Genomic DNA, 16,374 nt, shown 5'->3' on the forward strand with positions numbered 1-16,374 from the left:
TCCAAAATCTTATAGATTTCATAATTGTCGCGAAATATTTCGCTAATGAAGTTATGATTCAATAGTTCATCGTTCATTGTTATAGATATACCTTGGTGTATGATGTTGGTGCTCGTGTAATCCTTGTGAAATTCACAAGACACGAATAATGTTTTTCTAAAAAGTTTCGAGTATATCAAAAATGGAAGTATACAATCAATCTTGTATTTGAGTAATACACTTGGTTTATTATGAAATGGAGTTTATTCTGTTGAAGCAGTGATTAACGATTGTTAAGTCGTTAACAAAGGATATACATCATAGCATATTGTGATATGAATTAACCAAGTAGTACATACTAGTTAAGATTCACACGTAATAGCTTAGTACGAAAAGATTTATTATTGTTCCAATCCATATATATATAAAGTATACATATATAGTTCTTCAGGAAGAATGAGTCAATACATCTTAACTCATTATTACTAATATTCCTTGGTATCTATGGGGCGTATGATGTTGATGTTCGAGGTACTGAGTGTGATGTTGAGGCGTGGGATGCGGATGTTGTTGTTGGTGAAACTGATGCTGTTGGTGGTGATGCTGATGGTACTGGTTATGCTGCTGGTGCTGCTGCTGGTGTTCGTAGGTTTCGCACCATATTCTCCAGAGCCACCACTCGAGCGCGAAGCTCATTGACTTCTTCTATTATTCCGGGATGATTGGCGGTTCGGACAAGTGGATGAATAAGATCTAGAATTTTAGATATTATATATTCGTGACTGGATATCCTAGAAATGAGGGTGAAAATAGTGTTCCGAACGGGTTCGCCGGTAAGTGCTTCAGGTTCTTCACCAAGAGGTGAATTCGGTTGGTGGGAGGGATTACCTTCTTCTTGTCTCCATTGATTAAGTTTACTACGAACCCATTCCCAATTCATCCAAAATAGATGATGGCTGATTGGTTCGTTTGTTCCGGTTACGCTGCCATTGGAGCTCGAGGAATCGGTTGAGAAATCCATATTATGTGATTTGAATTAGGGTTTGATATGAGATTAGTGTTGAATACTGGATGATATATTCATCTCCTTGAATATGTATATGTAGCAAAAATATTTTCGTAATTTACGGAGGAAATTTAGGAAAAGTGTTAGACAAAGATTATTGGGATAGATACGATAAGATATAATAAGATATGATGTGTCTATACTCTAATAATGGTAGTATGACGTGTCTAGATGATAAGTATGTAATCTGATAATCTTTTGATTAAAGATTTTCAATTCGTAATGTCCTATTCAGGTCCAGGGGCTTGAGCTATAGGATCCTTTAAATCAGTAATACAAACGCTTTCTATTCTATAGTTTCGTAGACGTCATCCGTCAGGAAAATTCAATGATCAAAACAACAAGAAAGCAAAGAAAGTAATGAATATGAATAGTGATGACATTATAATGTCTTTGAGATTCTCGATAACTCAATAACATTTTCTGGTTCGCAAACCGATGCATAAAGGCATAAGGCATATAGGTACGTGATATAACAGGGAGTTATATACGTTTGAATATGAATAGTAACAAATATAGGAGTTTTAAAATTCATGGATAATATTTCATGTAATACATATGTAATACACAAACCATGATAGATGACTTAGGAATGTCAAGAATTTCAGAAATCGTAGTGTCGCATTTAAACAAGGTGGCGTAATTGGATAGTACTTAGAAAAGTGAACAGAGTTCTTAGATTGATTTGGCATTCTAAGATAAGTAAAATTTCTAAAGTATAGTGTAGTATTTAACAATTAAAGGCAACAATTAAAGGCACTATAGTCAAGGAAGTTGTAGTCCTACATTGCTAAGGTACCTAATTGTATAAGGCACACTTAAAATGCAATCCTGGTTCTCTACAACAGCACTGCTCTGATACCAATCTGTCACACCCCCAAAATGAACTAGGGGTAATTGTGACCAATCATATCATAACACAGTTGTATAAGCGAGAACGACTCTAAATGAGACGTTTTATTTATTAAATAAACAGCGGAAGCATTATTCAAAGTTTTACATCATAAGAGTACAGTAAATGGAAAATGTCTTAAACAAAATGATAAATATGAATGATGGACTCCATGCAAGCAGCAAAGCATACATCAATCATCTAGTAGCAAGTAGCAGCTAGCTCAATCATCACCTGAGACAAAACACGCTTAAAGTGTCAACCAAAAAGGTTGAGTGAAATTCATAGGTTTATAAATAATATCCAAAGTTTTAGACCACAAGATTTAGTTTAAAGTTGATTGATATAGAAATATCAATCTAAAAGTGTTGCTGCATTTTGTAATATCGCTACTAAACAAGTTTACCCTATGACACCTTGTACTGTCAGTGTCGTGGAATCATTATTATGTAACCAAAGACCAACGGTCGAATGGTTAGAGACGTTACTCTCAATAGCCCTACTCACAATAATTAAGTTTGCATTTAAACGTAGCAATTAACGATATTACGGTAGGGATTTAGCATGAATCAAAGCATGACAGCATAGTTAACAATTTAGTACTTGTGTCTAAGCGTAAAACAGTTATAAAGCAAGCATGTGTCTCACCCCAAAAGTTATAAAAAAGTTATGAAACAGTAAAAAGTGGGGCTATGAAGTTCACCTTAGTAGCACACGAAAGAATTGAACGGAAGGACGTGACCGAGATCTCAACCTAGAGATAGAACGTATGATCAGGCATTGCCTAACAGACAATAGTATATAGTACTATATTGATAGTAATGGTTCACTAAAGAATTTCCATTTTCAGAAGGTTACTATTTATGGAAAGTTTCCACTTATAGTAATTTTCCAATTTTAGAAAGTTCGGGTTAATCTTTAGCAAGACGTTGTATAACTTTACTCAAACTTCGTTGCTATCAAATAAGTCGGGAATGACCAGATATAACCGGGGGCCCAGGATTCTTGACCAGAATCTAAGTCATGGCATTCGAGATCCACAAGCTTACCCATAAATGGCAACCTAGACATCATTCACTTACGACCGTGAGTAGCGATGAAGTTCACATGAATTATACATTATCTTTGATTAACCTTCACTTTAGGTGTATACACACAATGAATTATATGTCTTATATATATTAAATATAATTACCTTTAAATAAATACCTAAATTACTTCAAAAATAATAGTGTTTTATTAATCGAACATTATTCAAAAATGTCTAAATAATAAATTAAATATCTAAAAATTACATACATAATTTTTATAGTTTTAGTTAATCATATAGATTAGTAGAAAAATTTAAGAAAACGTTTTTATTATATTTTTGTATTTATTTTTGTTTTTACCCTTAATGTATTCACAAAACAATTTTAATTCTACATAATTACTAAATAAACCCAAATAATTATTTTTATAGTTTTTATAAGTTTCTATCAGTATAATAACCTGTAGAAAAATATTTAAAAAAATATTTTTTTATTATTTTATATTTATTCTTAATTTACCTTCGAATTACATAATAATAGAGTTTAATTATATAATAAATACCAATTCGACCCAAGTAATTATTTTTATAATTTTTTCAGATCTATATAAGTTTTAAAAACTCAGAAAAAATTATATATATTTTATTTTTAGTTAAAAGTATTTATTACGAATTTTACATTATTTTTACGTTTAAACACTACATAATTCGTATTTAATTATAAATAATATTCCATAAATTATCAAAATTATTTTTATGCATCATAACACTTATAATACTAATTATACCATATAAACATAATTAATTTCGAATTTTACAAAGAATATACAATAAAAATAAATATAAATGACAATATTGAAAAAAATTAATAAAAATAGAAAGTACCTCAAATTTTCTTCGAAGTTTTAAGAGAATAACTTAAGTTTTTATGTTTGGCAAGAATAAATGAATGAGGAGCCATGTATTTATAGGTAAAAAATGGTTGGTGAAAAGAAAAAAAAATAATAAAATAAAGGTGCCAATTTTGACAAAATAATAAAAACATGTTAAAAATGTTTTTAATAAGTTTTTGTTTTTGAAAATATTTAGTCAAAATTCATGGGCTCATTATTTAATTTATTAAAAAAAATCTTATTTCTTTTTATTTTTATTTTTTTTATAAGCTAAAAATATATATAATGATTAAAATAACTTATCATTTAATTAATAATTATGTTACATATAGTTTTAAATATAATACGCATTAATATTAACTAAAGTTATTTTATATAATTAGTGTAAACTTTAGTTAACAGAACGTGTCAACTAAAAATAAATATTTGATCAACGTCGAATTTAATTATATATTACGTATGGATAACAACCCTATAGTCAAATTAGTCAATTCAGGTATGAAAATATGAGGGTTGTTATATAAATCAACCTTGTAAATATGATGTTATGATCTAATGTTCAGTTTTTAAAAGACTGAATCACTAATTATATATATTGCAACTATATGCTACTATAATTTATGTTAAACTTTGTAACACACTAAAGAATGGGTCTGAATTTACCATTAGTGCTATAATTAAAGTATGAATATACTGCTACTGATCATCTTGAGTGCTAACAGTTGAGGCTGTAAAATCACGTGTTTTTCACATAACTTTGTGAAAAATAAATTTTCATGGGTGTGTATTATCAAAAGCATTGTAACACCCTAGGCAAATCCCATATCGCCCAGGACATGAGTGATCATGGGATTATAAGGTAATACTCACGCTTAAATGAAACAACGCGTTTTGGGACCACAAGCAGAGCGGGTGTGCGAGTACGTTGTGGTTAAGCGTGCTCGGGCGAGAGCACTACCAGGATCGGTGACCTCCTGGGAAAGTGCTTCTCGTGTGTGGTCGCCAAAAAAAAGCCGTGCGCCTACGGGCAAAGCGGACAATATTGTGGTCATGTTAAGCTGGGGTGTTACATAATGGTATCAGAGCCACTCATGTGCTGTTGGGGGTGGTGGGGCAAACCTCATCTAGGACGATGAGTCCCTGAGGAGGGGTGAATGTAACACCCTAGGAAAATCCCACATCGCCCACGGACATGAGTGATCATGGGATTATAAGGTAATACTCACGCTTAAATGAAACAACGCTTTTTGGGACCACAGACAGAGCGGGTGTGCGAGTACGTTGTGGTTAAGCGTGTTCGGGCGAGAGCACTACCAGGATGGGTGACCTCCTGGGAAAGTGCTTCTCGTGTGTGGTCGCCAAGAAAAAGTCGTGCGCCTGCGGGCAAAGCGAACAATATTGTGGTCATGTTAAGCTGGGGTGTTACAAGCATATATGGGAGGCAAGGGTGGTTGGGTTCTAATGGCACTCGAAATGTTAAGAAAACTATTTGTTCAAATATAGCCATTGTACACAGTGATATGTTCACATGTGAAGTTAGTTTGTTTGGTTCATTGAAAGAACAATAGTTGATGGCAAAGATACAAGATCTTGGGATGAATGTTGGGCGGGTGATCAATGTTTCAAGGCCAAGTTCGCGAGGCTATATAGACTAGAGTCAAATAATCAGGTTATGGTTGGTGTTAGGCTGCTTTGAAGCGGATCAGAAGCTCCTCCTACTATCTGTTGGAACTGGGTCCAAAATCCCATGGGATGGGTCAGAAATGAAGTACAAACACTTAAGGCTATACTACAATCTATGTCAGTGAGCAACACGACTTCAGATGAGTTGAAATGGTTACTTCATAGCAGCAGCAAGTTCAAGTGTCATTGGTGCGACTACTCATAATGGCATTTTGAACAAAGATATATCAGCGGCAGAAACAGTAAGGAATATTCTGTTACCAGGAATAAGTGGCATCTTTGTTTTTGAGATCAAGGCTAAAGAGTCTTCATGTTCGTTTGGAAATTGATAAAAAATGTAGTAATCCCGATTCGGTTCATTATCCTATTTGTAACGATGAGTTGGAGACAGTTGACCATGCCTTAATTTCGTGTAAAAAAGTGATTAAGTTGCGGGCTCGGGTATATTATTGGTGCATTTTTGTCATGCAACAAATTTAACTTTAAGCGAGACTTCTTGGGGAATGGTAGTAATTTTCCGGATATAGATAGATTCATGATTTGGCATGTGGTAAAGTGGATTTGTGGGTATTTGATATGGAAGGGGCGTAATCAGAAATTGTTTCGTGGATCAGAGTAGAGCACGCTGATCATCTTTAATGAATCCAAACCAAATCATGTGAGTAGATATCAAAAAGGTTCAGAAAGGGAAGTGGAGTGGCATCATTGGATTTCGAATCCATCTTGGTCGAGTTATTCAAAAACAGGTGTTTGCTGTCTGTATGTGGTTTGTGGTTGCTCAATGGGTCAAAATGGTCTCTACTGAGATTATGTGATTTTCTCAGTGGGTCAAAATGGCCATTGGGTTCAAAGTGAATCCCATTTGTTGTTTGAGGTAGCATCTTGCTTCCATATCTTTGTATAGTGTAAATTGTGTGTTTGTTTTATAAATTTTTCAGTTGACTTTTTAAAAACAAATTCACTTTCAATGTTACTTATTGGGTCGTATTTGTGGGCGCCTTACTCGGACCTGATCGGTATCAAAACAGTTCATGATAATTCATGCCTATGAGTTTGATAAAGCAACATTTAACAACTAAGGGGGAGTATGTTTGCCTTTCGAAAGAAAACAACTAAGGGGGAGTGAAATGGGCCCATGTTCTTTTAGGATGCTTTAAACAATGTATCCGCCTTACACTCATTTTTTTTTTTTTCCAACTGATTAACATGGTAACTAAACAAAGCATAACAAAGTTATGATAAATCTAATCCGAGAAGGACAGTCCATATTGTTGTAATGTCAATAAGTTGTTTTGTACTTCCGGTTAAAAGATAGAGAATGACAAAAGGTTATTAAACCATACACACCAACCATTATATGTTAATGTTAATTTAAATTCTATAATTTGGTATTTATATGTATATTTTTTATTTACGTCTCTCTACATTTTGTTATTTCAACTTTAAAGGAGATCCAAGATTTTCACACCAACACACAATTTTTCCTTATTAACATCACAAAACTACCTGATAAAGATTATCCTATAAATCATTTGAAAACATTCATTTACTGTTCAAGCCATATTCGCCAAAGCGTTTAACAATTTCTCACTTAAAAATTTCTCAATTCTGATTATCATACTTAGCTTTATGTTTCACAATTTTTTTTATCTTCATATTTATACGAGTTTATTTTATTATTACTGCTTAAGAGTCTCAGTATTCGATCTTAGTTAGGTGACAAAGTTAAATTTGAATTCAATGAATCATCTTAATTTATTATATAAAATCTTATTAATGGGACAAAATAAAATATTTGATTTGACCCTTAAAAAACCCCGCGAATTCGTGGGTCTTAAACTAAGGGAGCTGATACGTACACCACTTACTTTTTGCCATACACCACCAAAATTTAATTTTGGACCATTTTACCCTTTCTCATAATTAATTTAGGGAAAAGGGCCTTGAGTTAGAAAGGGTAAAATAGTCAAAGATTGTAGTTTGGTGGTGTATGGCAAAAAACAAGTGGTGTACGAATCAACTCCCTTAAACTAATAATAATAATAATGAAAACTCAAACAAAAAATAAAAATAAATTAAAAATGTGGGACCAATAACGCTCATCACACCCTCATCACGCCTACCATTACAAACTCTATCACGATATCACCCTCATCACCTCTGCCACATCAGCACTATACCTCACAAAAACCCCCATCACCCCATTACCACTAAATAAGGTCTAAGAAAGGTAAAGGGGTGGTTGTTCGAAGGTCTAAGTTTTGGTTAAGTTTTGTTTTTTCGTTCGATAATTTGTTAATTTCTTTGAGCTTTTGTTCTTTTTGTTTTTTATGTGCGGGTTAGTAAAGGTTTTTGTGTTGTTTGGCCTCGGTGCCTTTATTTGTATCCTTGTTTCGAGTCTTATTTTTTTAAAGAAGGTCTCGTGTTTTATAAAAGTTTCGGTTTTTTTTGCCAAAAAAAAAAAAAAAAAAAAGGTCTAAAAATGGTTTAGTTGGAGACTGGAGGCTAGGATTTAGCAACGTGACACAATCACTATTTTCTGCAATTAAAGCTGCCTTGTGTATTGTGTATTGTGTATTGTGTATTGCTTTATTGCATACATCATTCCACTCACTTTATATACTTACTTTATATTATTATACTACATGAGAAATGAGATATGGAAAATGAAACCCTTACCACTGTCTCATTCTCATGCCTCAACTAAAACCCTTTATAATTCGTACAACTTCAAATTCTCTAATAAGTCATTGATCGTGCATTAGTATTGAATTTTGCAATATCATAAAACATATATTTAGCAATGTACAAAAATATTTGATGATGTATACATTAACCCCCTCAATAATTAATGGCGTACACTACCCACCATCATATTTATATTAGAGAAATGTTAGGTTCACGCATTACATAAAGAATTCCAATAATGACATGCATCAATAAAATTAGGACATATAAGAAAAAGAGAAAAAAGTTAAAAGCGTTATGATAATAGAACTGACTAATATGTACTTATGAATTTTGAGGATTGTCTACACCTCTCTCATACTTTGTAGGTGCGGATTATTAAGAAATTTGTAGAAATATAAACTATTGTTATGTTATTAAAAAAATTTACTTGTACTATTATTATTCAACAATCAACAATATGTATAAATAGGGAACAGGATGTTAAAACTTGACATGACTAGCCATTTTTATGTGACCTTAAGGAGTGGAGGGGAGGGCCGTGTTGGTATGCACCCATAGCTTTTTGTATTCTTATGGTTGTGGGGTTAACCCCATTCAAACCCTTGTCCCACAATTATTGAGTCTAAGGACACCTTGGCTTCACACACAATCAAACGATCTTATACCAGTAAGAGACTTTTATTTAGTTCCCAAAAACAAAAGGAAAGTTTACAATCATTTTTGGATCATGTTATTCATTGAAACCATGAAACAAATATTTATATTTTTTAGACCTTTCCTAAAACGCACAACATGGAAATCGCAAACTCACATCAATACTGTGTTAAGTTTGTTAACGAGTCGAGCACTAAAAAACCTATTCAAGTTCGATCTCGTTTAACACAAGTTCAAACTTGACACTTTTCAAACTCAATCCAGCTCGAACAAATAAACGTTACTAGATTAATTAATCGAGCAAAACTTTTGATTCTACTCGACTCGTTTCAAACCTTGTTTAATCTTTTCTACTACTAGTATTGTTTTTACCACCTTAAAGTTACTTTTTTTTAAGGCAAAAACACACACACACACACACACACACCCATACACGAATATATACATGTCCACTCCGGAACTCGAACCCCCAACCTATAGATTGAAGAGGTCACCTCGATACCGCTAGGCCAATGTCCTTGGGTCACCTTAAAGTTACAAGGTACACCTTGCTACTAGTAGTTTTGCTTTTTCCCTAAAGTGAAAAAACGCACTTTTGGGGTAATTTTATGTAAAATTGAGAAGTTGCTTTCATGAGGAGTTGTGAGGCAACAGTCACTAATGCGTGGTGTCCGCAAAATACAACAAGAGTACCTCTAAAGCATACACAAAAAACTAGTAAAATGTTGCATTCACTTTATCTTACTTCCAGACTATCTTTAATACATAAATATTATGTCCTTTTTTTCTTTCTTTTGCATTAGAATTGATTTGATTAGATACCCTACAACTATTAATAGAAAGGTTAACACGTATTTATTATTTCTTATATCAAAACGTGAATTAAACCTATTTAGTTTGTTGGTCGGGTTGTAGATGGAAAGAAAAGAGCGGTTCAAAGTGCGAAATGGAAGCTTTTGACGTTTTTATTAAAGATGTTTGACTTCTTCGGGACATGCGTTTTTGGTCGTTGTTCTTTTAGTTTTGTTGGTCGGGTTGTCGATGGATATCAGTCTTTTGTTTTGTCGGATAGATTGAAATACATCTCTTTTGTTAATTATGTGTGGGTGTATTTTATTTTTAGGGCATCCCCGATTTAGTGGTTATGTTGTGAGCTATGTTTGTGAGTTTCGGTTCTTTTAGTTTGTTAGCTCGGTAGTTTTGATGAGATTATCACCAAAATGCCCAAATATTTTGGTCCCCTTGCACCAGAGCCCAAAAAAAAAAAAAAAAAAATTTGACAAAATGCCCTCGCAAGGCGCAAGGTACCTTGCGACCTTGCGTATTTGCGTCTTTTCTAAAAAAATTACGGTTAAATGACATTTTTCAACCTGTCACTCGACACTTTCATCCGACTTCGCAAACACGCAAATAAAGTCACACAGGCGATTCGCAACAACGCAAGCACAAACGCAAACCCTCTTCCATTACTACTACCAGATTCTCCTCCTTCATCATCTCCACCACCACCTAACCCCTCTTGCTACCACCGTGACTTCTTATACTAGCCTACAAGGGTTTTCACGAATTATTAGGGTTTTCACGCAAAAGAAATCGGGTTTTCACGAAGTAATCAAGCAAATAATCAAGGAATCAACCTTGCAACGATGGCGAGCACCCAGGTTAGTGATTACTTTGTTGTTTATGTGTGTGTTATCTGTTTATTTTGGCTTCGATGCGAATTGTATAAATGTGCACACCAACTGCTCGATGAAATGTCTGTTCGAGGTGTATTTGTGTTTAACGAAGTACAACCGTTGTTTTATGACATGCAACTGTATTTTGGGTTATATTTTCGAGTGAAACATACATTAACTGCTCGTAAAATTATGGAAATTGACCGGACGCAAGACCTAGTTTGCGTGCTTGCGTACCCAAAGCTAGTGGACGCAAGGTTATCTTTGCGTCCTTGCGTGTTCCCAGAAGATTGTCTTTGTGTCCTTGCGATTGTCAATTAAACGGACGCAAGTTTTTTCTTGCGTTCTTGCGTCCTGTTACTTTCTGCTGATTTTATTGTTACTTATGCAGGGATTTGTGGAAGGAAAGTTAACGATGAAGAATAAGCTGAGCGTTATAGGGGATGTGAAGAAGGTCATGACTGAGAATCAAATTAAAAAGTTTAAAGAAACGTGTTTCGGTCCATGGTTAGATCTAGAATACTTTGGTAATGATCCCGGGCTTGTACATTGCATGCTCCAACGGAAGAGTGTGCGGCCGGATAGACTAGATAATGTTAAGTACCCCGATGAGCATGAGGATATATGGTTTCATTTCCAGAACAATTTTTCGATTAGATTTGGTCGCCGTGAATTTTGTCTTGTTACGGGTTTTTTGTTTAGTAGCCGGACGGACATGGCACATTACATCCCGAAGAATTATGACGTCCAGACCGCACCTATTAGACGACATTTATTTAAGGGTTTTAAAGATTCGCAAAATGTTTTGATTAGTGATGTTGAAAAGATGCTTTTAAAATCTGATCACAGCCGTATTAGTGACGATGATGTGGTGCGATTAGCAATTATCTTGATTGTAGAGAGAGGTTTTATGGATAAACAAGGGATCCATGTTGTGAATAAAAAGTTTTTATGGCTAGTCGAAGAGTTATCGCGTGCTAATCAGTACCCTTGGGGGTCTCGTATTTGGGAGCCAACTTACGAAGCGGTTAGTGAAGGGTTTGTTATTCGTGAAAGCCAATTAGAGAGTGGAAAGGCGTACACTTTGGCGGGATTTATGTGGGCATTCAAGGTAAATGGTTGAATATTTATTGTTTAATGTTAATATTTAAGATGTAACATAAATTGTTTTTTTATTTGCAGATTTGGATTCTCGAGTCTTACCGTCGTACCATTAAACCGTTTACAAAAAAGACTGACAAGAATGGAGTACCGAGGGCTCTTTTTTGGAAGCGTTCATCTGCCGAGTCATTTGGAATGTCTGAATACCTTAAACTCCTAGATATTCAGGTTAGTTACATTTTAAAAATGTTAGCCTATCCTAAATTGTTGCATAGTTTATCTGTTATCTGGTTACAGACAGGTTCTGGAATGGGCGCAAGGCATGCCTTGCGTCCTTGCGTGTGTTTTTTTAAGTGGACGCAAGGTGATTCTTGCGTCATTGCACGTGGACGCAAGAGGTGGAGCTTGCGTCCTTGCGTGTGGTCGCAAGAGCTGTTTGTGACCTTGCGTACAGAGACGCAAGCTTTTCTTTGCGTCTTTGCGTATTCGTTTCTGCTAATATTCTTATTTGATAATTAAATAATTAATTGTAGGATGATTGTCCCAAGAAAAAGAGACCTTTACGTGGTCTGCAGCCAACTGAAACAGAAAAGAGTTGTCAATGGTGGATTCAAAGTGACGTGTACTTTCGAGGTGGAAAGGTACCAGAAGATGAGATTGAGGATGAGGTGCAGGAAGATGAAGTTGATCCAGTTGTTGATGGGTCCCAGCAGACACCCCATGTGCATTCAACAGAAGATGTTCATACAGAGGGCCCTCACGATGTACACAATTTACATCGTATGTTAGAGTTGTTGACAAAGCGGATGGACAAACAAGAGAAAGAGTTAATTGATTGCAAACAACTTGTTATGCAACACGAAAAACTTTTATCGCAACAACAACAACAACAACAATATCAGGTAGATTGAATTGAATTGATTTATTTATTATTTTTGGTATTAATTGAATATTGATATTGATTTATCCCATTGATTTATTATCTATCTATCTTCTTTATTGTGTTTAGGATGATGATACGTCTTTCAATCGATCTTTGTCTGATAATGAGATTGAAAGGCCTTCTCCAATGCACATTCGACGTGGAATCAGAGAAAGAAAGCCAACTGGTGTATTAAGGTCCCCATTCACAACACCTGGGTACAGAAAACCCATTGAGAAGGTACATTTCAGCAAATTTAAAAGGTTGTATGTTAAATTATTGCAGTAAACAATGGCTAAATAATGGTGTTTTCTGTGATTGTTTTGGACGCAAGACATACCTTGCGTCTTTGCGTGTCACAAGGGTGTTCTTGCGTCCTGGCGAGTAGGCACGCAAGGATATTCTTGCGTCCTTGCGTCGGCTTGTCGCAAGGTTGAGTTTGCGTCCTTGCGGATATCTGTTTACTAAATTATCATTTGTTTTTTACTCAGTTGTCAAAAGATTTGGTTGAGAAAGTGGAAAGCATGAATGTTGTACGGTTAGGGACTGAAGAAGATCAAGGACAACAACAAATTAATCAGGATGTGGTACCCATGGACACAGATGCAGCAGCAGAGGTGAGTTTTTCTGGCGCAAGCAAACATTTGCGTCCTTGCGTCTGCTTTCCTATAGGCGCAAGTCTGTTCTTGCGTCCTTGCGTCTCGATGGTTCCACATACAAAGAGATTGTTTGAGTCCTTGTGTCTATTTGTATTAATTTAAATTAACCTTATTTGTTGAATTATTGTAGGTAAGTGTTGATAAGCAACCTGTTAAAGTGAATAAGAGAAAAAGAAAGGAACAAGACTGGGCTACTGAGGAAGAAATTTGGGGGATGATTGACAGGTTTATAAATGATCAAGGAACTCTCGAACCACCGCCACCTAATGCCTGAAGAGATGGTAGAAAGCATGCAGGCCCAGCAAAAGATCCAAAGACAATGATTGAGAGCAAGCAAGAGACGTGTTGCATGTTCATCTTTCAAAATGAACAATTCATTTTTATAAATCAAGACTTTTGGCTTCGATTACTGGGATTAAGACATTCTGGTTATTTGGATAACTTGGTAAGTTTGTAAGTTTGTTATTCTTTTGTTAATTTTATATATTTTTATACAATTTATTTTATACTAAGGTCACACTGTATATTAACTTGTTATATTTATAGCACATTGACGGCTGGGCTACATTTCTTTTGAGATATCGTCAGAGATTTCTCCCCCGAGCTAGTCAAGTTTATGCCACTCCTCAGTTTCCAGCTGAGGTGCTTAAAGCAAGTTCTCGATGGACTATTATGCCACTGGGATTCCTGAACATGTTTGAGAGGTTCAACACTTATTTTGACAATACTCAGAAGGAGGTGGGCACACAGGAAGAATCTACAACAGATGGAGAGGGAATTATTGGCCATAATCCTCCAGATTACATGTACTTAATTGGACTTGGAGACGGCATTGTTGACCTATATCCATCTTGGGCTGACTGTGATCAGGTAAACACTAGTATATATATATAGCATTTGTGTTTCTGGAATAGACGCAAGGACAGTTTTGCGTCCTTGCGTCTTTGTTACTGGACGCAAGTTTCTCCTTACGTCTACTAGTCGCAAGGATAATCTTGCGACCTTGGGTTTGTTTTAGGTTTTCGCAAGGTTTATCTTGCGTCCTTGCGTCATTATTACCGGACGCATATTTCCCCTTGCGTCCTTGCGTCTCCGGGTCGCAAGGTTAACCTTGCGACCTTGCGTATATTTTTGGACCTTCGCAAGGATTATCTTGCGTCCTTGCGTCTGTTGTTTTGTTTTATCCTGTCTGTCTGTCTGTTACAGGTCTTGATCCCAGTACATTTTTATGACGAAGAACATTTCCTGCTGCTTCAGTTGAAGTTAGAAGAAATGAAGGTTTTTGTGTACGACAGTTTACCCGGATGTGTCAGTTCATAAAAACTTGACGCAGTTTTCAAGATTTTGGGTGACAACTTGCCAGTGTACTTGAAGGCGATTGACTATTTTAACAAGATGCAAGACTCCCAAATTGTCGGATACTATGAAAATAAAGAGAGTGTGGAGTTGATGATTGAGCCTGGTCCCATTGTGCCAATGCAGACTGGTGGTCAGGGTGATTGTGGGGAGGATTATTTATGGAAGGGAGGAGGTTGACAACCTTGGAGATCCTAAAAAGGCTGCAGAGCAGTATAGAAACAAAATGGCAAGGACGTTCTTCCGTGCCCGTTTTGATACACAAGAACCGCCGCCACTAACTCCACCATCAGAGATTCAGGTTGATTGATACATTGTAGCTAGTAGGTTGCTGGCCTGTATGTAAATTTTGTGCAAATAGGCAAATTGTATTTGCAACAGTTTTATTTGACTTTACACGCAAGGACGCAAGGCTATGCTTGCGTACGCAAATTTTTGGCCGTCTTTTGTACGCAAGCAAAATATTGCGTCCTTGCGTGTGCAGATTTTTGTCTATCTTGCTTACGCAAGCAACATCTTGCGTACGCAAGCAACATCTTGCGTACGCAAGAAACATCTTGCGTACGCAAGCGTAGCCTTGCGTACGCAAATAATGATTTGCGTTCTTGCGTGTCCTGTCCTGTTAAACAAATTACATAAAATAACACAGTAGGTACCTAGAATACAACAATACATTACAACAAACGAAATCCAACAATACATAAAAAATAAAATTGACATAAACTTGCGATAGTGGGTTACTAATTATCGCTCCCTAAGTTGCACGTTGCATAAAACTAAGACTGATATGCCTTAAAAGCTTCAGCATCTGTGGCCTTCTCCTTACCTTTCTTCGATTTTGAGGTCGATGTTTTTACTACCCTTTTAGAAGTTGATTCACCTATTCGATCATAAGAAGCTGTGCACGTATCCCTACCATGACCTGGTTCTTTGCAATGAGTGCAAGTTCTTACGGTTTTTTCAGTATCTTCACCCTTTGACGGAATACGTTTTGTACTTTTAGGGCGTCCAGGGGCTCTTTTCTCCTTAATGGGAGGGTTTACAATTTGTAAAACGCCGGGCGACGGATACGACCATTCTGACCGATGGGGTAAAGGAAGGATGTGTTCCAAATACGTATTTATATAAGTTTGAGTTGTGAACTAGTGTAATACAAATTTAGTAACATCCTCCACTCCGAAAAGTCGTGCTGCTGCAATAACATGTCCGCAAGGTATCCCCGATAACTGCCACTGCCCACATGAACATACTTTATCGTCGAGATTAACCATTCCATTTTTTCTGCCATCTCGCACTTCTATTAGATTGTTTGTCGATGGAATTGCTTGCCATCTTCTAAATTTTCTCGTCCTCTTGCCTAGTTTACGTTCAGCATATGGGGTAACCGTTGAAGTAAGACTAACCGACTGGTTGCGATGTTTGAAATACCAATCTTGTACTGAAGCGCGAAAAAACTCAAACAACATGCAAACAGGTAGTTTTCGAGCATGTTTGGATAGTGCGTTAACAGAATCTACACTGTTGCTAGTAAGGTATGAATACCTAACATGTTCAGCTCTACTTCTGGACCATTTGTGGAAGCCAACTTGTTCTAAATAATTGTAAGACGCTCTTAATCTTCTTCGAAATACACTAAGATGATCCTCAAAATCCGAGGCACGGTAAGCTTTCACCATTTTCCAATAATGCCATTCAAAATATTTAAATTTGTTAGATTTAGTTTTGATGCTTCCAAACAAATGACGTGCGCAAAAACAGTGAAACGCTTCAGG

General features: G+C 35.8%; 1 protein-coding gene across 2 annotated transcripts; it reads left to right on the plus strand.

Moving 5' to 3' along the window:
• Nucleotides 1-11,996: 11,996 nt before the first annotated feature.
• LOC139898185 (uncharacterized) lies at nucleotides 11,997-14,747 on the plus strand. 2 transcript variants are annotated; one of them, XM_071880911.1, is made up of 6 exons: nucleotides 11,997-12,567; nucleotides 12,675-12,827; nucleotides 13,079-13,204; nucleotides 13,377-13,691; nucleotides 13,793-14,116; nucleotides 14,453-14,747. In XM_071880911.1, exons 1-4 carry the CDS (start codon nucleotides 12,448-12,450, stop codon nucleotides 13,518-13,520), a joined length of 543 nt encoding a protein of 180 aa, XP_071737012.1. In that variant the 5' UTR covers nucleotides 11,997-12,447; the 3' UTR covers nucleotides 13,521-13,691; nucleotides 13,793-14,116; nucleotides 14,453-14,747. The 2 variants fall into 2 exon arrangements, with proteins under 2 accessions (XP_071737012.1, XP_071737011.1); XM_071880910.1 differs by lacking the exons at nucleotides 11,997-12,567; nucleotides 12,675-12,827; nucleotides 13,079-13,204 and having other exon boundaries at nucleotides 13,527-13,691.
• The last annotated feature ends 1,627 nt before the right edge of the window (nucleotides 14,748-16,374 follow it).

Source organism: Rutidosis leptorrhynchoides, chromosome 3 (assembly GCF_046630445.1).
Source record: "Rutidosis leptorrhynchoides isolate AG116_Rl617_1_P2 chromosome 3, CSIRO_AGI_Rlap_v1, whole genome shotgun sequence".
In the NCBI taxonomy this organism is placed as follows: Eukaryota; Viridiplantae; Streptophyta; class Magnoliopsida; order Asterales; family Asteraceae; genus Rutidosis; species Rutidosis leptorrhynchoides.

What these genes read in the sequence shown, in the direction of transcription:
- LOC139898185 (XM_071880910.1), top strand. Translation starts at nt 13,566, where the DNA reads ATGATTGAGAGCAAGCAAGAGACGTGTTGCATGTTCATCTTTCAAAAT. An exon ending in CTGGTTATTTGGATAACTTG is followed by an intron (nt 13,692 to 13,792) that starts GTAAGTTTGTAA and finishes TTATATTTATAG; the next exon opens with CACATTGACGGCTGGGCTAC. An exon ending in CTTGGGCTGACTGTGATCAG is followed by an intron (nt 14,117 to 14,452) that starts GTAAACACTAGT and finishes TGTCTGTTACAG; the next exon opens with GTCTTGATCCCAGTACATTT.